The sequence below is a fragment of the Ctenocephalides felis genome, unplaced genomic scaffold (genome assembly GCF_003426905.1).
Source record: "Ctenocephalides felis isolate EL2017-DRISC unplaced genomic scaffold, ASM342690v1 CF-g0.4_SCAFFOLD_00845, whole genome shotgun sequence".
NCBI classification, from domain to species: Eukaryota; Metazoa; Arthropoda; class Insecta; order Siphonaptera; family Pulicidae; genus Ctenocephalides; species Ctenocephalides felis.
In genome coordinates this window covers 52,015,665-52,039,235 of record NW_020536999.1, presented here as the reverse complement: position 1 = coordinate 52,039,235, position 23,571 = coordinate 52,015,665, and the positions used below count along the sequence as shown (strand labels likewise).

General features: G+C 28.0%; 1 protein-coding gene across 1 annotated transcript in view; it reads left to right on the top strand.

Annotated features, from left to right (window-relative positions):
- Positions 1 to 1,016: 1,016 nt before the first annotated feature.
- Positions 1,017 to 23,571, top strand: part of LOC113363865 (cytochrome P450 4C1-like) — a gene marked incomplete at its 5' end in the record, with an annotated part of 201,304 nt that continues 178,749 nt past the window's right edge. The window contains 5 exon segments of the mRNA XM_026606351.1: positions 1,017 to 1,216; positions 1,990 to 2,096; positions 2,171 to 2,261; positions 6,733 to 6,921; positions 16,253 to 16,322. Of these exon segments, the coding sequence (XP_026462136.1) occupies positions 1,042 to 1,216; positions 1,990 to 2,096; positions 2,171 to 2,261; positions 6,733 to 6,921; positions 16,253 to 16,322 (632 nt within the window).

The following is a 23,571-nucleotide window of genomic DNA, read 5'->3' as shown; positions in this document are numbered from 1 at the left end:
GCGGACATACAAAACACACACACACACATCCATTTTTTCTGAGGTATGCCAGAATGTTCAGAAACCTTCAAAACATCGAGAAATGCAAAAATTTTCATTTTCGTTTTTCGATCCATTGCTATAACTACCCTACAGGAAGTTAATAAAATTATAAAAGCTTAAGTCACAATTTTTACAAACAAAATTTACAAAATATAAATAGTTATTTTTATATTATTAGTATAAAAATAACTATTGCTATCAATAAAAAAATAAAACATTATTAAAACCAGATCATATCAATAAAATGCTGAATTTGAATTTATGATATAAAAATAATTAGTCTGGAAAATGTTAATAATGCTTAACATGATGATTAGAGTTAAAATTAAATAATAGTATTCGTGGGATATTTTAATGCTAAGTGCATTATAATATTTATAATAATTCAAATTACAAGTTCATTAAAAGTAATTATATTATTACTACTATAACTTACTATATTACTACTAATATCACAGTTCTTAAATTGTTTTCGACTTGAAAAAATCACGACATTACGCATCCATGTAAATGATGTCTAAAATATATTGTTTTTAGAAAACTTTATTAATGTATTGAATATTTTGTAAACTAGTTACAGGCTTTGACTTTTATATACTTTTTTTTATTTGGCCTCTTATTTACAAATTAGCTATATATAAAGTTTCCTACATTTAAATTCTCATTTTACATTTAACTAAAAATTTATATGTAATTTTATAATAATCAATATTTGCCACTAAATTAAATAAATTAAATGGTTTAACTAAATTTTTCATTCTATATAATTCATATAATAAATAATCCCTATTTTCTTGATATCTGCTACAGGTTAAAATTATATGCTATAAAGATATATACTTTTTATTTTACTACTTTTATAAATATTTATTTAATCTTTAATATAAATATAACACTACTTGATTTACTTACAAATCTGCTCAAAATCGATAATATTAAATTTCATGAGTATTAATTAAATCTATTAATTCCAGTGCTCCTTAAACACATCAGGTGACTATGGACAGAAGCGTAGTATTAGCAGCTTTAGTTGCATTATTGATCTATCCAGTAATCCTGGTGATCCAGGCGTGGATGAGAAGACGTAAATTCATCGAATTAGTCGAAAGACTACCAGGACCGAAAGCGAAGCCTCTGGTCGGAAACACTATGGATTTTAGAGTTCCAAGAGAAGGTAAAGGATATAAATATACTGGTATTGATGATAGAATTCTAGTTTAATTTTTTTTAATAAGCAAAATTTAAAATGATTGGATGTTTTCGTCTTCTTTGGTTATTGAATATGAATTAATTATAATAATAATAATTTTACACAATAAGGTTTCTTTTGCTTCAATTTTTTATCAGATGGTTCTATCAAATAATTTGGATTCTAAAGTACATGTACTTTTCAATTGCATCATGTATTCTGATCTGATTTGTTTTTATGGTTCAATTACTTATTATTGTCTGATTTAATTTTGCACTAGTTTTTTAATAATCTCTCATAATGATTATACGCAAATATCTACTTTTAGAATAAAATTTTCTACTGTGTAGTTTATTTTCTAAAAAATTCAGCCTGCTGGATTTAGAATGTTTTAGAAAAAAAAGTAGAAACTATAATTTTAAATCAATATTATAATATGAATGCGATTTTCATATTGTTATCGTTTTCTCAAGCTAGTGTTAAAGAAACTTTTAAGTTGAATATTGCAGTTGGTTACTGGCTTATATATTTAAATTTCAATTCTAAGAGTTTTTTACGAGGCTTGGTTACAAACTTTCTATTCGCAAAAGTACTGAATTGTCCTTGTTGCATTATGCGTTGTTGTTGCGTTTTCAACGAATCTAATTACTAATTATAAACTTTATTTCTGAATTTATTTATAACTTTATTATTGCCACTACTGATACATAGTATCATTTCATAGTTAAATTTATTATTACTATTCTTTTATTTTACAGAAGTGTTCAAAGTTTTTGCCAAAAGAATCAAAGAAAACGGTCCATTATTTAGAGTTTGGGCTGGACCAATTCCTGTCGTAATTATCAGAAAGGCTGAATATTTAGAGGTAAAGACATTTATTTCATTATAATGCTTAATTTCATAATAAGTAATTATTAATTTTCAAATTTCTTTTATTAGACCATAATGTCATCTTCAAAGTACATCGACAAGTCGTATGGATATAAATTTTTGCATCCATGGTTAGGCCTGGGTTTATTGACATCTTCAGGTAAGTATTTTTTTCTAATTTAATAACCATATATATGTATATATATATATATATATATATATAAATATAGTGTAAACAATAAAATATTAATAATTCAAATTGGTCAAACCATGTTGGGGTAAGAGACCTAATTAAGTTCAGAAAGCAATTGAACTGAAAGTCTCAAATTAAGCATATCTGATATTCAAACCGAACACTTAAAAATATTATAGGCATATTAGAAGTGGTTTGATCATAAACATCAAATAAATTTTGAAAGTCCGATTCATAAATAGAAGGTAAAAAGTATCAGGTTCCGTAAGCGTATTAAATATTGCAAAAATATTTATGAAACTCTTTGTTGTGTTCAGTCAAATTGATTTGTCTTAAAGTATTATTTATCTGAACTAATCATTTCAAACAAAACTTGTTCTAGGGTTTCTCATCCTAAAACTGTTTTCATCAATATTTCACTTCAAAATTAATGCTTTCCCAAATTTACTCGTAGTGATCGCTATTACTCTATTAACATTTTTGATAAAATGTATCTTTTTTTGTTTATAATGCTTCAATATTCATTTATCGTTAAACTACGTCTATAAAATTCATCCCTGTACAAAGTACGTATCTGAATATCGCGCAAGAACTAAAAGTACCGTTACTCCGATTATAAAAACCAGGCAATACTGAGTTCGTCCTTAAATTTTAACAACGACTCCCAAAGGGAACACAAATATTTTTGGACAGGAACTACAGTGAAGTTTCGAATATTCTGGTTATTATTATTATTTAAAAAGTAATCAAAAATATTTTCAATCTCAAATGCTGCATTTGGTAATCGCCCGTAGGTAAGTGATTAGAACTACCAAACCTGTTGTCAAGTAGCGATAACAGTTTTCACTTTGAAATATTGATAGCAATATTGTTCCAATTGATAATAGTCTTGATTCGACATTGTTGCATCAATCAATATTGACCTTATTAAGAAACTTCTAATAGTAATTTTTCACACAGGGATGGAAAAACTGTTTGCGTTGCCATTTGTAGAAGAGGCTTAAATCAAATTAGTACTACATATTATAGGCCTCTTAAGTTCTAACTTAACTTAAGTTGTTCAAATTTTTTCATTCTTTACTATATTTACAATATTTCAATCAATTACTATATTTATAAATTTGTTAATGTGCAAAAATAATAATGAAAAATGTTGCAATTAAAACTTCTTGTCGAAAGTTAAGAAAGAAAAACTACTCTTGCTAGTGTTCTGTGTGTTGTTGTGATGTATTTGCTACTATATATACTATACTTCATTAGAAAATAATTGAATAATTATGATTTCTGTGATGAAGTTTAAATTTTTAAAATTCAAACTAGTTAATATTGGTATTTTGCCTTGATCCCGATGTGTGTAAATAAACGACTTAATCAATAAAAAATAAATTAATTTATGAGTGATTAAAAGTATTCCGAGTGGATTTATTACACATAATTGAAAACGAACAAACACGTTAACTCGAACTATTTTCTAAAAGCAAATTTTCAAGAATCAACAATTTTTATAATTGAACCAGTTTCCATAGGACTTTGATGGTTTAGTATATTCATTAAGGCCAAGTTCTCTATCGTTATACCAAGTAAATCGTCTAATTTTAATTTTAACAAACGTCAAAAAAAAATCTCATTTTCTCAAACTTTGATGAATGTTCAAAATTAAACTACTTGTCCTAAGGTCGTAATATTTTAGTATTTTTTATAAGATCATGATATACTCGTATATTTACGGCAAAAAATCTGTTCACATACATGTACACACACGCATACATACTTACTCCAAATTTGGTCTCATTCGATTCAGAATGGCTTGAAACATCGAGAAAACATAAAATTAGCGATTCGGATTATTTGATGAAAACACAAATTTCTCCTTCGGGAAGTTAATACATAACTCATTTACGACGTTTTCGGATACTATTTTCTTTATTGTTATATATCAACAGCAATGAGAACCGTCCGTTCTATAAGCTGTTGGGCTGAAACTTCTTCTTACTTCGTATTTTATATGGTAAACCTAAGGTTAATCCATCCATATTTTATGATTTTATTAGAATTTATCTAATAGGGCTGACTATTATTGGTGCAGCAATATTGGACAAGGGCTATTTTCACTTTGAATCATATTTCTATCTATATTTCCAAGTGAAAACCGTTGTCACTACTACATATGAATATAAATTTTTTTTTTATCATTGTGATAAGTCTTCCTATTCTTGTATTAATAAGAAAGAACTGATTAAATTTTTGGGAAGGCAGGTCTAGCGGTTGTGGACTCTCAATAAAAATAAGTTAAAAAAATGTAATTTGGCGGTCAAAAATGTTTGTGTATACATTTTGTGTCAATTTTTTGGGGGTTCCGTACCAAGATTTTTAATTACGGTACGGGAAGTGCCAACAATTTGCCTTATGGCACGATGTCATGCACTCCTCTAGTTTATTTTCTATTACTATAATATTATTATGAAATATAGTTTCCAACACTTCTTAAATAATGTATATATTTATACAAAACAGCTTATGTTTTTCATTTAGATTTTCATTCCGAGCACAATAGATACACGTATGGTTATGAAAATGTGTGTGTATATCTTCTATATGATATGTGATTCAGAATATTTTGATATAGTGAATATCATTCATCGTATCAAAAATCTCGATTCGTTTGTGAAATTGAATGTCACATAGTAATGGCAAACATAGCCTTGTGAATTGATTATAGTAATATCGCCTGGATTTCCACTGATATACATCAATGAACGATCGTTTCAGCCATCGGCCATCGTTCGTCTATTACACATTTTCTATTTGAATAACCGAATATTATTACGATTTTGAATAGAATAATATTTATAGACATACATATATATACATGTATATATATATATATATATATATATAACAAAATAAAAATATTTTTTTTTACAAGTTGACTTATAAAACAAACTCCAAATGAATAACATGAGAAGAGATTTTTTTTAAAAACAGATTAATTACATTTGTGATTCTAGTTGTTTTTATTAAGGGGTATACAACTAGTGTGAAGTTTTTAAAAAATCGTATTTTCAATTTTTCATATTTCGATAGGTTATACTTTTAAAAATAATATACCAAAATTTTAAATCGATATCTTAAATAGTTTTTGAGTCACAGCCATTTAAAGAGTATATATATAGTATATAGTATAACCATCATTTAATCTTTAAACGCGTTTTTCTTGAAACAGCATTTTCCGAATTTGCTGCAGCGATTACTCGAAAACAAATGATCCAATCACTACCAAAATTTTTTCTACATGTTCTATATATAGTTCTCCGTAAAACGAACTATCGATTTTTTGATCGGATCAAAAATCGAATTTTGGCAGTCGAAAAACGGCCAAAATTTCGGGTAAAATTCGACTTTTTTTTAAAAAAACGCCGTCCTTTTGTCAATTTTTGTTTTTTTTTTATCGTAGTTCATTTTACAGAAAATATTATCTAGTTTAACGGGATTTGTTTTTTAAATTTCATCCATGTAAAAGGCCGGAATCACTGCGGCAGTGAAAGGCCTTTTTTTGTCGCGCCGTTGGAGATCGACGATAACTTAAAAAATATTTAATAATAATTTTTACTATGTATTCTTAAAGCATGTATAAATATATTCCTAAAATTCTGAAATGATTGATAAAGTTTTATTATAAATTCCCAAAAATCACCTTTTTTAGGCGGTTACATAGTTGTGTCCCTTAACAAATAGAGGTAAAAAAGTTAATTATTATTAAAGTTGATTTTTCTATTTATTATGGTATTGTACCTTTAATGCGCGCATATAAATAATAAAATAGTTTTGTATAATAGAAACTATAAATATTAAATTTATATATTTTTGGATTATTCTTTAACATTTATTTTCTATATACTTCATAACCATTTCAATTAATATAAATTTGTTTATATTAACACGATATTAGCCACGATAATATTAGGAAATTTTTCATATTGGCCAGGGTAACTTTATTAGATAACTTAATTAAAAAAGTATCGTGGAAACTTAATGTATCAAAGAATAAATAAATAGCAAACATTTCTGAAAAAAAAAACATTAATTTTTATGTCACACATATATGACGGACATGGCCCTTAAAACATTTGGACATTAAAACATTTTTCTCGAGAAGCCAAGAAATTTTTAGGTAATATGTATTTTCTTAGCATCGGATACATATGACTGACATGCCAATTAACATGCTAAATTCGTAATCATTATTCATTCCTAAAAATTTATTCTTCATTTTTCTTAATTTCCTTACAAGTCAGTTATTTTATTGGATTTAGCATTTTTTTATATATTAAATTATATTAATTTTGTAATTTTATAATTGTTATAATTTAAACTAAACTTTAATCTAAACTAAAAATTTTATTGGCTAGTATATAATTTATTAAAATTTTTTATACAGGTTCGAAATGGTTAAACAGGAGAAAAGTCCTAACTCCAGCGTTCCATTTTGGCACTCTCGAAGGCTTTTTCGACAACATCCAAGTGCAGGCTCGAATTCTTGTCAAACTGTTGAAGAAGCATGCAGTGGACGGTGAAGAATTTAATGTGTATCCATATATTACGAGAGCTGCTTTAGATATTATATGCGGTAAGTAGAAATAATCACGAGGTCACTATAATAAACCAGTTTTAATAATAGTAAATTTCTCATCAACGATATTTTCCAAGCTATATATGGTATGGTTCATGTGGATATAAGCTATGAATGTTGAATTTAGAACGTAGTAAATGTACACTTTATGATTTTAGACGCTTATCATATGCTTAATTCTGTGGTTTATAATATGTCTAATATTTATAATTTAAGCGGTCAAAATTATCTATTTTTTATTATCATACCAAGTGGGTAATTAACTACATTACGAATCTATTTAATACTTACTTTTCTATTTATATATGACTTATTTATTATATCAGTTATATTTTTTATTTTTAGTTATATTAACTTACCGTATGGTAAGTTACTGTAATCGTCCAAAAATTAAAATTTAAAATTATTGCATATCTTCACGTTTCGAAGGTTTCTGAACATTTTGCCTTACCTTAGAAAAATCGGATGTGTGTGTGTATATTTGTATGTATATAATTTTTCGTCCACGTTTTCGGGCGCATGATCAACTGATTCGAATGGTTGCTATTGATAGGGAGATGTCTTTCGGCAAAGACAGGTCCATCCGTTTCGGAAATACGAAACAAAAAATGCAAAAAATTGTAATCTAGTTTCTGAGAGAACTGAGCATCCGATTTGAATGATTCAAAAAACTTTCTGCTTGTGTTCACAAAAAAGTTGCTTTTTGAGAAAAAATTATTTTTTTTTAAATTTGTTTTATTTAAAAAAAAAATTTTTTTTGAACTAAATTTTATTCTTTGAATATTTCAATATAGTACTGGAAGTTCCAAAATTGGTTTGAAGGCACAATGCAATACACCACTAGTTTTACATTTTCATTTCCCATATAATTTCGTGTTCTTGGTGGACATCTAACAAAAATAATAAATAAATGGCAATGGGTCGAATTTGAAATTGGTAATTCTTTTTTAAATACAATTGTGTGAAACTAAAAAAATATTTTTTATATAAAATAGGAACTATAAAAATTAAGCAGAATTTGCAGTTAGTATGTTTTTTAAAGTATTTTTGCAATGCTAACAGTCATAGTCTAATTGATTGAACTATATAAAAACATACTTCTTTGGACATTCTTCATCAACTTAATAAATGGGAATTGAGAGTTACTTAGATCAAGTAGTCAACTGCTACTTCAAAAATAAAATATTTGCTTCTACTAAAAAATGATCAATACGTTTTCGATTGATGTCTTTCAAACAAATTTATAAGAAATTTGTAATTGTATGAATTAAGTTTTTTTTATTTAACACATTTTATTTAATCTATTTTGTGTTCTTAAATTTAATTATATTTAAATGTGGACGTCAACTGTAATCAGTAGCGATTTAGAAAACACCACAGAACAAATTCATGCAAAAATTCATAGTGGCATAGATTCTGGTTAGAATCACTTAAGCGCGCTGCGAAATTGTAAACCTTGGTTAATTTTTATAATTCAACTATAATATTTTATTACATTATTTTGGATTGCGAAATCTGTTGTTTAACAAAGTTTTATCAAAAACGTCAAAAAATAACATTTTTTAAATATTCAATTACCAAGAAACGGTCCGGCCAATCTTTAACAAAAATTAATCAACGCGATTTCCAACCAATACCTTTCGAATAGTTTTTGATTTTTAAAATCGATTCAAGATTGCTAGCCAAAACATGGACAAACATTTTTACAAGCTTTTGTTAATTACAAAGAAACGGCTTCGCCGATCTTCGCACAGGACTAATCACCAATAGTTGTTATCGAACTGCGGTCCAGCCATTTTTGAAAATACATCGACTAAAGGTCGAATCGGCTTTACATACACACACATATTTGTTCCAAATTTAGTCTCATTCGATTCAGAAAGACTTGAAACGTCTAAACAGCATAAATTTACCAATTCGGAATTCTTCTTGAAAACGTAAAGTTTTCCTTCAAAAAGTTAAATGTGTGCTCAAAATGAATAATTTTTGTTTCGTGGTATTATTTTTGAATGTATCTAGCATATGTAGTAAATACTTTCTTATATCACAATTGCATAAAATAAAACTTGGAGATTAAATACCTTCTCCATTATATGGCAAAATGAAAATCATGTAATTTACTACTCATTTATTTTTTCAAATACAAAATCCGTTATAACTAGCCGTATCTCTGATTTACCGTCACCTCTATGCTGGCTGAAAGCTGAATGTGTCCGAAAATATTTATTGCCAGATTTTTTCTTTTAACTCGGACACAATTCACAGAGAGAGCAAGTAGAGAAGGAGATACGTTCGAATGTACCATCGTGGAAAATGTACTTTTTATTCTCATTTCGAAAGCCCGACTTTTCTGGCCTCTTGCGCCACCCGTCACTTTGGAGGTAGTTTTCTCAAACCATTTAAGGACAACTAGAAGTTTGAGTGTGAAAAAATTCTAAATGACCCAATTAGAAGAGACATAATAATTTATCAAATTTGCATAGTAATACATACATGATCAAAAGAAATATCTACTACTGAAAAAAGGTATTTTTTGTTTAGCTACAGTTTTACGTACCTCAATATAAAAAGCCCGGAGACAATTTCATGCCATGGGAGCACCATTTTTCTTCGCCTTCCTTCTCTGTATATAATCTATTTATTAACCTTTTTGTTCCATGTGACCTCTGTCACTGCTTTCAATTCTATGTTTTTTTTTAATATTTAATATTTGCATTCTACTTCATCTTAACAATTTTGGTCTTTTGGTATTTTTTGAGACCAGCAATATTTTTTATTATTAGTTGTTTATACTGTTCCTTATTTGCTTCAAAATGGTATCATGTAGTAATTCTAATTTTCTAAATTTTCTTCTAATTCTCACTTGTTGTTTTGAAAATAGTTGCATTTAAAAACTCCATAAAATAGTTTTCCATTTCTTCTTTCAGTGGGTCTATATTCGGTAGGGTGGGGCGGGGTACAAAGGTCCAATTTGACTTTGAGCAATTATATTGTGAAAACCAAACCAATTATTCCACAATAAAACACATAGCAAACGTGACTATGAAACATAACTATCTGACTATGTTCAGTAAAACTCCCAGCTAATTCATTATAGTAGAACTGTGCTTTTTTGTTATTTTTCAAAAATTTGTCACCTATTCTTTATTTCTTCTTTCAGTTGGTCTATATTTAGTATGTAGAGCGAGACACAAAAGTCCAATTTGTGCAATTGTATTGTGAAAACCAAAACAATTATATCACAATAAAACAAATAACTATATGACTATGTTCAGTAAAACTCCCAGCTAATTCATCATTGTAGAACTATGCTTTTTTCATTATTTTTCAAAAATTTGTCACCTATTCTTTTTTACCTTCATAAAATAGATTTTTATTTATTCTTTCAGTGGATCTATATTTAGTAGGATAGGGCGGTGCACAAAGGTCTAATTTAACTGGGTAATCATATTGTGAAAACCAAACCAATTATTTCACAATAAAACACATAACAAACAAATCTGACTATGATCAGTAAAACTCCCAGCTAATTCATGATTGTGTTTGGGTTTTTTTGCTATTTTTTAAAAATTTGTCACCTATTCTTTTTTACCCCATGATTAAAATGGAGGCAATCAGATCCAATGCCTTATTTTTAATTTTGAAGGAATTTTATAAAATAATAGCTACCTTATTCAACAATGCAATATGAATTTTATGAGTACATTTTTTACGTAGATAACACTGTATATGACCTTGATCTAGTATTTCGATAGAAATACTAGATCGTCAGATATTTATTATTATTTATTATTATCAGACATATAATTCATCTCTTGTAAAATTGATTTCTTTAACTAATTAATTGTTTATTTACTATTTTTATTTTATATTAATTGTTTATACCTCTGCTAAAGTAAGGTTCAGTAGGTCGTTTTTACCCCACCTATGTTTATATTTTTATAGAGGTTATATAAAAAAACTCCTGAATATAATTTAAATTATTAAGTAGTTGAGTATTAGTAATACGTATTATTAAACAATTAAATAACATGCACTTGAAAATTATATTAAGGTTTCGTAAACTAAACAACAGTGCTCCCAACCAAATAGAATAACAACAAAATAATTTTCTTTTGTTATGGATATCCAAAGTTGACATTTATCTCCAGTCGTAAGAATCATGGCGAGTGATGGCTAGATACGTCTTTTACTCTCTACTTTCAAATATTATCATACAATTTACCTAATTGTTCACATGATTCCTAATACTAATATACACACATTCTAAGTACTATCTATCCACTTGCTTTGAAAACTTGTTTTTATCTATATTTGTACCTTTTATATCTAAGTACGAATATATCTAACTAGCTACTTAGATATTTTTCTAGTTATTTCTATATTATCTTGTTTATATAATTACATTTTGCTCATATGTTGAAGTTACCAATTTTGTATGAACTTATTCATTTATTCATGCATCTGCCAACGTAGACTCTTATCCATGACTATTTACCCCAAATGAGGTGAATTGCCCCAAAATATAGAATGTTTGGGGTAGAAAGTATGTATTTCTATTGATATTTACTGTATTTGCTACGTAGTTGACATATGAGAGTAATCTCTTTTTTCCATGAAGGTAATAACAACAAGGACCAAATAATTTTGGGGTAATGATTAAAAATGTACCCCGACAGCTGATTTAAATATTTACTTGTATTTATCTATCCCCCATTTTCTTAGCTACTGATTTGTCTATATCTTCATTTAATATGAAAAACACAAACTATATTTGAAAAATAATATTTGTTATATACTTATACTATACTCAAGCATTACCATTACGTTACCTGAACCTTACTTTTTAATTGAAGATGGATGAGTTATCATTCAATAAATATGTTTAAGTAATAGCAATTGTATAACGTGATCTTCTAAGATATTTATTTGTCAAAACTAAATATTCGACGCATATTACAATTATATTAAAAAATTAGTTTCCCTTAAAAGTTGCAGTACCAATGATACAAATTTCTTCCCGGGGATGGTGTATGTTCATAGTATCAGTTTGTGGGTTGTGCCCAAGCCAGATTTTTCTCCCGTTCGTGTGAATCTACCAGATAACGGGTGAATTTATGTCGTCGATGAAAAAATTAATCTTTTATCGATATTTGCCAGTGGAAGAGACATTAAGCCTCGCGAGAACGCGGCCCGTGCAACCCTCCGGGGATGCTCGATAGCGCTCAGAAATCGGGTAAAGCGATTAAAACTCTTTGGAAAATAAATCGCTAAGGAAAAAATGAGAGAACGCTTTTGTTTGATCATAAATTCTTAAGCTACGACTTTTTTATTTTTATGGGTACAGAAATGTCTCTGATAGTTGGTAACAGGAACGCAAAAAATAACTGAAAATTAAGAAAGCAGATTGTACAAAATAAGTGCAAAATTTTTGTAATGATGATATAATTTAATAAAAATATTCATAGACCTTATAGATCTACTGATTAGATGCAATATAAAAAATCACAGGTCCACATGAATCCAATAAGAAAAGTTGTCTGTATTGGGTATGTGGATATGTTTTCCAATGTAGTTTTTATTGCTGAACACGAATATAAAGTCACAATTTGGTATCAAACGACAAATTTTTGTTTTAAAAAACGACAAAATCTTTGGTCTAGTAATTCTTCTCCACAGTAATCAAACTCTCATAATTTCTGTCGTTTCCTGGCTCTTCTTTATCTTAAATGACTATTGAGTCACAATTAAATGATCGATTAAGTCTTTTTTGTATAATTCAGCAGTAATCTGCAAACAAATTTCTTCCCCGTTGCCCCTAGGTAATCTGCAACCATGTTTACAATTTGAATATCTGAAAATGTTTTGGCAAAATACTTGTCTTCTACAAACAAAACTTAATAGATCACTTAAGTTAATTGATACCCAATAGTCATTTAAGGTACAAAGGGTCAGGAAATGACAAAAATTATGAGGTTTTAAGTATCACACAGAAGATATTTTATATAGGAGATTTTGTATATTCTTTTTTTTTAATTTTCTACCAGTTACCCCCAATTTCGACTTCAGTTTTCTGATCAGAGCTAAAAACTAAATTGGAAAACATATGCCATACACTTATTAATAGCCATATAATTTTTAACTTGTGGTCCTGTGTACATATTTTAATGAGTTTATGTGCAAATCTTTTAATCACAACAAATGATTCAGATGTAAGTTTAAGCTATTTATAGGTTTTAGTTCAGTTTGCAAGAATAGAAGCTATGATTGTATGGTAAATAATGATACAATTTGCATTATTTTATAGTTTAACTATTAAATAGTTACAATCGAACAAATTCGATTTGGTTCGTTAGACGTAGTTCTGCTAAATTTCTCTTGATATTTGTGAATAAAGCGAATATGTACATTAGGGTGGTCCTTAAAATGGTCATTTTCGAATTTCCTTGCTCCCAGGGTCTCAAATGGTTCCAAATAGATAAGAAAGGAAATAGAAAAGCTCTTAATATTAACGTTTAGATAGAGCGCAAATCAATCAAAGTTTTGTATGGAAATAGCATGGAAATTTTTTCAAAAATTTTAAAGATGTTTTTTAGATGTAATTTAGCGAACAAATGAATGAATAAAACTTATTCATTTGTCGCTAAGTTATACCTAAAACATTTTTTTCTAATTTTCAAAAAAAAAATTATGCTCTTTCCATACAAAGTTTGATTGAATTATTTTTATTAATGTAGCCATGTAATCCCCAAATTATTTATTTGCATAAGGTTGCCAGTAAAGTATCTTATTTTCAATATATATCTATAAGCTCTTTTGCTTTTTAAAATATGACATTAAATCTGAACATGCCCCAATACTGTATATATATATATAAAACGTATTAGGATGTTTGGACTATTGTGTTTCATAATTGGTTCATAAAAGTTCTATATTGACAACTAGTATTGAAATATCTGAATAATAATCACCCACAAAACCGATATAGTTTGAACGATGTGATAATCAGTAAAATAATTTGACAGTATCATTGATAGAGGATTTAATGAATTCATCAAAGTGGTAAATCGATTGATGAAATGATGATAAAATGTTAGAATTGTAATTTTGCAATTGTTAACTTCCCGTAGGGCAAGTTATAGTAATTTTGTTTTATGCTTCAAAATTTCATGAATGAATGGAGGTAGTAAATCGATTGATGAGAATTTTTGTGAATGCATTTGTGTTCTTTTTGCATCAAATTAGAGTATCATCTATATCAAGGGCGAGCAACCTTTTTACCTCACGGGCCAATTTAAATTTTACAATTTATATATATATATATATATATATATATATATATATATATATATATATATATACTAGCTGACCCGGCGAACATTTAGCCACAGAAAATATTTTTAAAAAATCTTTAGTATAAGAAATGACTAACTAATTATGAATGTATAAATATGTGGTAAATAAATGAAAGGGGCAGCTAACACAAATTACATTAATAATTTATCCACTGCAACGCTGAAATACTAACATCCATATTTGAATTGCTGAAAAAAATTAGTTTTCTCTCAAAAACAGTTTTATCTTCAAATTTAATATTAAATTTCTATTTTTTTTGCTAGAATTGTTCCTTCTGCAAAACATTAAAAAACTATGTATTTCTTATGCACATCGGGAAATATTTATATAATAGGATAGGTTTGCAAATCAGTTAATGTTATCGGATTTAACCATTCCGTTGCCTATATCTAAGAATTGTTTGTAAAATGTTGCAGCGGATAGAGGGAATAAATTTAGGCATTTTCGTAAACTCAGAAAAATCTTGATCGAATTTCAATTAAAAACGCTCAATAAAATGGTGATAAATTTTATATATTTATGATTTATACAATATACAAGAACTAATAAACATATTTCAGGAAAAAAAGGGACGTGTATAGTGTTTTTTATAAGCTCTCTTAGCGAGGTATAATACGAATTCAAACATATGTTTTTAAAAGTTTAAAACCTTTCTAAACCTTTTATTAGATGGACCTTAATCAACTCATGTAAAAATACGAGTTTTAAAATTCGATACCTGATCAATTAATCACTGCTTACCTTATTTTCTCAGATGATTGATAATTGGTATAATATTGAATCAAAATTCTGGTCATAATTAAATTTAATTATTAATATTGATTTTCAATCTTCAAAATTCTGGTCTTCATTTGGCTCAACTTCTATGGCTCTGGAGTATCTTCTGCATCATTTTTTATTCCTGATCTTTCTGAAGTGATATATCATCTATCATCTTTTATTCGATCTTCTTCATCTAAATAACGTTTATATACGTTTTTAAGTCATCTGAATAAACTTGTTAGTTCTGCAATAATAATATTTTTGTAATAACCCTGAAAAGCACCCAGTTACATGTGTGGAGCGCCAACCTTAATCGTTCCTATAGCTGTAAAACTATTATGAACCTTGTAGGGTTAACACAAAAATTCATTTCATATCAGTCCATATATATATTTCATGACCAAAATATACGTCTTACTAAAACCTGCAACTTTTTATTCCTTTAAATAATAACAATCAGAACAAAAATCAGTTACATTCTTTTAGTTATTTTGATGGACATTAATTAAATATAATTATAGATAGTATTGGCTTATCCAGTGGATAATTATAGTATTAAATACAATTTAATGGATCAAGTTAACTGACTATATTTTTCTGGTCTTTTTTATTTCTGGTGTAAGAAGCATCGGTGCAATTAGCAAATATTCTAATTTGTAGTAATGATTAGTGGATCTTGTTACAATTGTAATTGTACAATCTTGTCACGTGCTACAATAATAGATAAAGCATAAATATATTAAATTCCAACAATTTTCAAATACAAAATTAAAATTTCTAACGTGCTATGGATATAATTTAAATTTATATTATTAAGTCTCTCTTTTGTTCAATTATAATTTAAATCCTTCTGATATCTCTCGCATCCTGTTACTATAATAAATGGGACTTGTAAAAAACAAAGACCAACAAATTGCGACCCATTAACGGGTTTCCCTTTGTTTCCTGAAGCTGTTCTTTTTTATAAACTTATCTCGACAAAGAACAAGATAAGTTGCCCCCAATCGTCAGTTCATATTTAACCGCAATGTCGCCAGGGTCACTTCGACGTACGTTTCACTAAACTTGGGAAAATATAAAAAAGCTTTGGTATGGTTTCATATATACGAATACAAAGTTATTATATATATATATATATATATATATATATATATATATATATATAATATGAAGGAATTTTTATCAAGATTCTGTCATTTATTGTCCACAGAGACCGCTATGGGTGTTTCGGTTGGCGCTCAAGAAGATGAAAACAACTCTTATGTCAGAGCCATTTCAGAGTGAGTACACGTTTACTATTTCCTTAGCTTCATATTTATTTGGCAACTTATTCCATGCAGTATGGATATCCATTTTACATGGAAATATAGATCTTGCTGCAATGTTGCATGACCTTTCCGATTCGCATGCAACAACCTTCTTATAAATAGAATTGATTTGCAGCTAATTCGGCAAAATGTTCAACTGTTTATTTCAAAAATAAAATAGTTGCCTATGCCAAATAATAGTTAATACGATTTCTAATTGATATCTTCGACATATACTTACAATGTATGCATTAGTACAAATTAAATTAATTTGTTTAACATATTTCATTTCATATATTTCCTACGTAATCTCGTACAAGGTCTAATCAAAATCGTCAAAAAAACTTACCTACATAATTACGAAGAAACGGCCCTCATGAAGAAGTTAAGTGGTTTCTGAATGTGTCAAAATATTTGAGTTTACGAATATCATACAGGTGGCGCAAGAATTTATTTAATGGCGTATGTGAATAACAAATATAAGAAACTTTCTATTGGTGTGCGCTCTATCTAAATGTTTATAGTAAGAGCTAATACTATTAGAGATTCATTTTTTATTCATATAGAAGCATTGGCGCCCTTGGGAGCATAATTCGATTGACTTTTAGAGGCTCTTTTCTATAAAAAAATGTTTTGGAATGTGTTGGCAAGTTTTGTCAAAATTTAGCGCAAGCTACTCAAAAAATATATTATCGAAAAATTTCCAGTAAAAAAATGAACCTAGAATTAACATTGCCTTCCGTCAGGATTGGATGAGATCAGCTTAATGACAAAACAAATCTCTTCATATTGAACAAATAATTAGGGATATAAAATTTCGCAGAAGATAACCGAGGATATTCTCTTAACGAATCGTCTAGAGTTTTTATTGCAGAAATAATGCTACGTGACAAGAAAGTTTTTATACTTTGGCATTACTTGCATTTCATCTCGGATTATAAAATGTACAATAACACAATTTAATTACTTTCTTCATCTCGCGTACTTTTTATAGGTGTTCGAATTTTTTATGTGTCAGAGCGAAAAGAAAAATAAAGTATCTTCTTAAGAAAACATAGCTCGGTTAAATAAGAGTAATGTGACATAAAGGAATTTATGCTCGTTTTATACGAGTTTGTCTAAGCGAATTTCTTACTTACTTACTTACGTTCAAATAAAATTTAACGTAAACGCAGCGGTGTCTTTTAAACTCAGGTAAAGATAGTTCTAGATAGTTTTTAATTATTTTCTCTATTTAGAAGTGTCGAGATTTACTTAAATATATTTTGAATTCACAAATACTAAATTTGATCATTTGAGGAAAACACTTAAGGCAAAACTTAAGTTTTACCTTAACAATAAAAATGTTATAAGTTTCTACAAGTTTTTATATTATGAATTGCCAATTTCACATATTTCAACATCAAAATTATTAAAACTTTTAACATTTGTATAAGTATATATTATATGTATTATACTTTTAACATTTTGTATTTGTATTTTGCATTTGTATTATAAATTATTTTTACAAAATTTTTATTATAAAAAATAACAAACTGATTTTGAATGTAGAAGTATATGGTATATAGGTAAAAGCGATAAGTAAAACATTAAATTTATGGTTCACCCACTGCAACGCATGCCGCATATAAATGTTCTAGGGGCATTTTGATAGTTATTACAAGTGCTGGCTTAATTTGAAACTTATTTGAATTGGCACATTCGAAGATTTATGGTTCTCATATATTATTAAAGCGCTTTTCATTAATTTTGAATTATTAGCAAAATTCGAATATTAAGTTTTTGAGTGAGATTTCACAATATTCAACTCTTAAGATCATAATGTTTTAAATCTTTCTGCAAGCCATTTATGATCTATATACTGTATGTGCAAATCGGAAACTATCTGTAAAATGAGATAATCCATTTGACTGATCTAGTTTTGTCGATGCTAACATTTCTGTCTCCAATATCGAAGAATTTTTTTTGGAAATATTTGAGGGGATAAAGCGGATAAAATTAGGTTTTTATATAAACTCAGAAAATTCTTGTTGAGAATTCAATGAAAGACTTTCACAAAAAAGACAATTGTTTGATCAGAAAAATATATAGTAGACGATTTTCAGACCTGCTGAATAATATGTAAAGCCAATATAATTTATATATATAAAAAATTTCTACAATGACGGATCACCTGGGAGATTTACTGAAAATAGTCAGATAGTTGTTTATTTGATATGTGATATTTTAGTTTGGTTTCCACAATATAATTGCTCGAAGTCAAATTATACCTTTGCCTAATATGTTATTAAATTATTAAAGAATATTTTTATTAATAATAATTTAATTGTATTGTATTGTTCAATTTAATTGTTGTAAGCTTCCTAGTGTAACTAAACTTGGTTCCATCATTTTCATTTCACAATTGTTATAGTTATTAATAAAATTAATTTATTTTTCAGCATTTGACACTACTCAATATTGTTACTAAATTATTAAAAATATTTTTATCAATAATAAATAGTTTTTTTGTTTTTCTGGCACAGAGCTTCATGGGGACTATTTGCACTAAACAAGTAACCTCAATTTTTATTCCATAACTTTAACCATAATTATTAAAATTAAGTCTGAAATTTACTATAACTAAATTTTAATCTTAATGAATATATGAATAAATTCATTGTCATAATTAACTTTATCCCTACCAGTTGCTCTCAAATAGTTGCCATAAATTTTAATCCACAACATAAACAAATTTTAATCAAAAACAATAATTTTTAGAAATTAATCTTATCTCATTAATATAAAAGATCGATGCCTTGCCCTATAACTATAAAATCTAAACATATAAAAACAACATTGAGACTTGTTAAACACCAACAACAAACTATAATTGTGATTCAACTTTATCCCTGTTTGATATGGTCCAAATCCATTTGGGTAGATATATTTATAAATGTCTAAATGTCGGTGCTATTTTGGAAGAATCAGCTTTTTCCGAGATCGCCAAAGGCATTGACTAAGCGATGCGAATATTCTGGACACGTTTTACAAATTTGATATCCTGATGCATGCGCATTTCGGGAGTTATCGTGATGACCGCTCGCTGTTCGATGTCAACCCGACGCCGTTTTATATTCCCGGAAATTTATGAACTGTATATACTCGTACACCCTGTGGCGATTTTAACCCAATCCCGTTCCCCCGATTCTGGGAATTATAATATACCAGGAAACGATACTGGGTAAATTACTGCCTTTTCATTATGTAAATATTTATTGCATCAATAGCAAATTTTGAATGTGTTCATTTAATGATTGGTCATATTACGTATAATAACTCGGGTTTAATACATGATTGTAAATGTTTATGATGGGAGTAATATAGGGAAATAAAAAAATGATCAAATACTGGCTATATTTACTATTCACTAATGTCCTCAACTGGGCAGTTGCAAATATAGTAGTGAAGAAAAAAATACTGGCTATATTTGATTATAGTCAGTATTTTATCCGTCATTGAGGAATTTTTCTCGCTGTTTTTTCAAAAATTTGTAACCTTGTCCTTTTGACCCCATAGGCGGGGTGAAATAGTTCGACTAGAGGGCAAACAAATCCAATGTCCTCTTTTTAATTTTAAAAGGATTTTACGAAATAATAGCTACATTATTTTATTGGTATATTTTTTATAGAGATAAAACTCTATAATACCTTGATCTGATACTTTATCAGAAATAGTTGGAATAACTGTCTAATTATATGTATGCGAAGAATAAAATATTTTTGTTATGGATTTTCTAACATTGTTGTTTATCTTCCGATAACTACGTCGTAGAAATTAAGATGATGGCTGGTTATACATCTTTTATTTTTACTTTCAAATATTGTTAAAAAAAACGTAACTTTTCATGCTTTTGATATATCGGTGGTGGACCTTTTTATTGGCGGACCTTTAAGCTCCGCTCTGCCTTTTATATTTTTTTATTTATAATAATTTTCATTTATTTACCTAATTATAATAATACATAAAACTCTATACTAAATGATTTTATACTAAATTACATTTATTAATTAACCTTTATGAAATTTAGTTTGAAAGAGACTTAGTTTTAGTAATGAAGATATCATAACTTAAGGTCGTAGGAGTCATAACTTATATATTCCTTCATAGTGTAAAAAACAAGATCATTGAAAATGTTACTAAATAATTTAAAAAATTTCCTTTATTCTAGTACTCTAATGCCTAATGGCATTATTAACTTCCCGTAGGGTAAGTTACAGTAATAGGCCAAAAATCGAAATTGAAATTTTTTACATTTCTCGACGTTTTGAAGGTTTCTGAACATTTTGGCATACCTCAGAAAAATGGATGTGTGTGTGTGTATGTGTGTGTGTATGTATGTATGAATACAAATTTCCAGTCACGTTCTCGGGCGCACGGATCAACCGATTTGAATGGTTTAAAAAACATTCGATTCCTATTTATAGGGAGAAGAGCTGATTCGTTTTTGGCAAAGGCAGGTCCAGCCGTTTCGGAGATACGGAGCAAAGAGTGCAGAAAATAGAAATCGACTTTTTGAGATAAAAAAGTATCCGATTTGAATGATCTAGAAAAACATTCAATTAGTAATGATAGGGAGAAGTATTTATTAGTTTTTGGCAAAGGCAGGCCCAGCCATTTTGAAGATAAGGAGTATGAATATGTAAAAAATGGCAGTTTTTGAGAGAACTAAGCGTCCGATTTAAATGATTTAAAGAACTTTCTTCTTGTCTTATCAAAATAATTGATTTTGGAAAAAGAAATTTGTTTCAACTTTTTTTTTTTCAAAAAAAAATTTTTTGTAATCGAAAATAATTCAGATTTTATTTTTAATTCTGACTATAGTTCTAATATACTTTAAACGAATAATTTCAACTTTGCAATACAGTTAATATAATTCTTATAAATATTAGACAATGTTTCAATATTAATAATAATCTATTTGAGAACATTCAGTATTCCTCGAATATTTCGTTACGGTACGGGAAGTTCCAGCAATTTGCCTTAAGGCACGATGCCATACACCCCACTAGTTGATTTAAATTTCAATGCATATTGGTTTTGGATTCGATATTTATCAAATATTTCCTTGGAATTATAGATCTAAATATGATCAATAAAAATGAAATCATTGTAGTAATATACGTATCATCAGTATTACATCAAAATCATCATAGGAATGGTCACCCACATGTTTAGTCATTCAGCTAAATATGTATCACCCATAGAACACACATAGTATATAGTTCTAATTGTTATATGACAAGGCAAAGTTAAATCGACCTCGAATATTTGCAATAACTACATTTAATATTATAATAATATGAATGTGATAGTCCTCCCAACAGAAAATAAATTTTTGTCTTGGCTTCTAGTTTGCAAATGGTTTCACTGTTTTTACATATCCCCAAAATCATAAATTACCCTCGGTCGTGTTCTCCGTTGAATTAATCTATGGGCTGAACAAAAAAATATTATAAAATTGTTTCCATCAAAAGTTGTATGAATCAACATTTTGATTTCCCCTCGAATGATATATAGTCTACAATGTACACAAAATATAACTCGCAATCTTTCATTTCTGTTCCGGCGGAGTGCTTGGATCATTAAGCGGCAGAGGAGGAGAACCTGGGTGGGCTGCCATCACCATCACCTCGGCTCTTTTGCTAAAGAATAAAAATGTACGCAGTATTTATTAGGATTACGGTGAAGTGAGATACATGATAAAAAATGAGATTTAGTGTGTTGCTTGCTATCATCTTACAAATAAAAGATAATATTTTAGTGCGGCAAATAAGGGATTTGTCATTGCTTGCAGGAAAAAATCTAAGAGGGCAAGTGATATCTTGGAGGAGTTTATCATAATTTGTGACAGAGAAAAAAAAATATATGCATAGCACACATAATCTATATATATATATATATATATATATATATATATATTATATATATTAAAGGTAGGGCGGAGCACAAAGGTCCAAATTGACTTTGAGCAATTATATTGTGAAAACCAGACTAGTTACATCACATCGAATACCACATATCAAACAAATAACTATCTGACCATAATTAGTAAATCTCACACCTATTTTATCATCGTAAAAATGTTTTTTTCTATTTTTTAAAAAGTTGTCATTTTGTTCTTTTTACCCCATAGGCGGGAAAAAATGTCATAGCCCGGAGGCAAACATTTCCAACGTCTCATTTTTAATTTTAAAGGGTTTTTACGAAATAACAGCTTTAAATTCATGGATACGTTTTTTACAAAAATAACACTGTATATAACCTTGATCTGCTTTTTCTCGAAATTTTCAACAGCAGAGTTGGATTATCATTTATTGTAATTTATTTCTTGTATGGCTTTTTAAACTGAATTTAAAGTAATTAATTACGACTATGAACTAAAAATTCTCTATATTTATTAAATGCTAAGTGTATTTAAATATTACTTTTTTTTTGTTTTCACTATAAGCATATACTGGATTCTATATAAGCATATACTGGATATACTTCTTAAAAGATCTGGTAATTCTACTAATATAAATATATTGTTTGAACTAATTTTTTAGGCAAATTATTTTATCGTTTGACCTTATTTATAAAGAAAACCATTTTTATTACCTTAATTGTACTAAAACGATTTTTAAACTGCTGAAAAATCATATGCTATCATAAAACATGTGAGTTAAGTGACTGGCCTAAAGATTTACCGAAGTTACAAATTGACTATTAAACTTTCAATTACTCTTTTTCGCTGGTAATAAAAGTTCTACGATAGTCAAATATTACTTTACAAAAATTTATTAACCATATTTATACTAAATTTTCACATAAAAATAAGTTATAATAAAAGATAAAATTTATTACATCGCGAATGAAGTAAATGACTTCTTTACGATCTCATGCAATAACAAGAGTCATTGAGAATTTAATTGCTACTTGAAGTAGATTTTCTCATATTATGGATGTAAAACGTGATTAATTAAGTGCCAGAGTATAATAAAATATAATAAATTAGAATTGTGTCATCATCATTTATTTCCTTTGAATTGATAGTTTATTTTTAAATAAATTCGTTAAATGGAATTCATTTCTATGATTATCTAATTGATTTTACATTGGCTTCTTATTGGAATGGCAAGAGAATGAAATTTGAGGTGAAATATTAATTATTCGTGATATTTCAGTACGAGCAATTGAGACA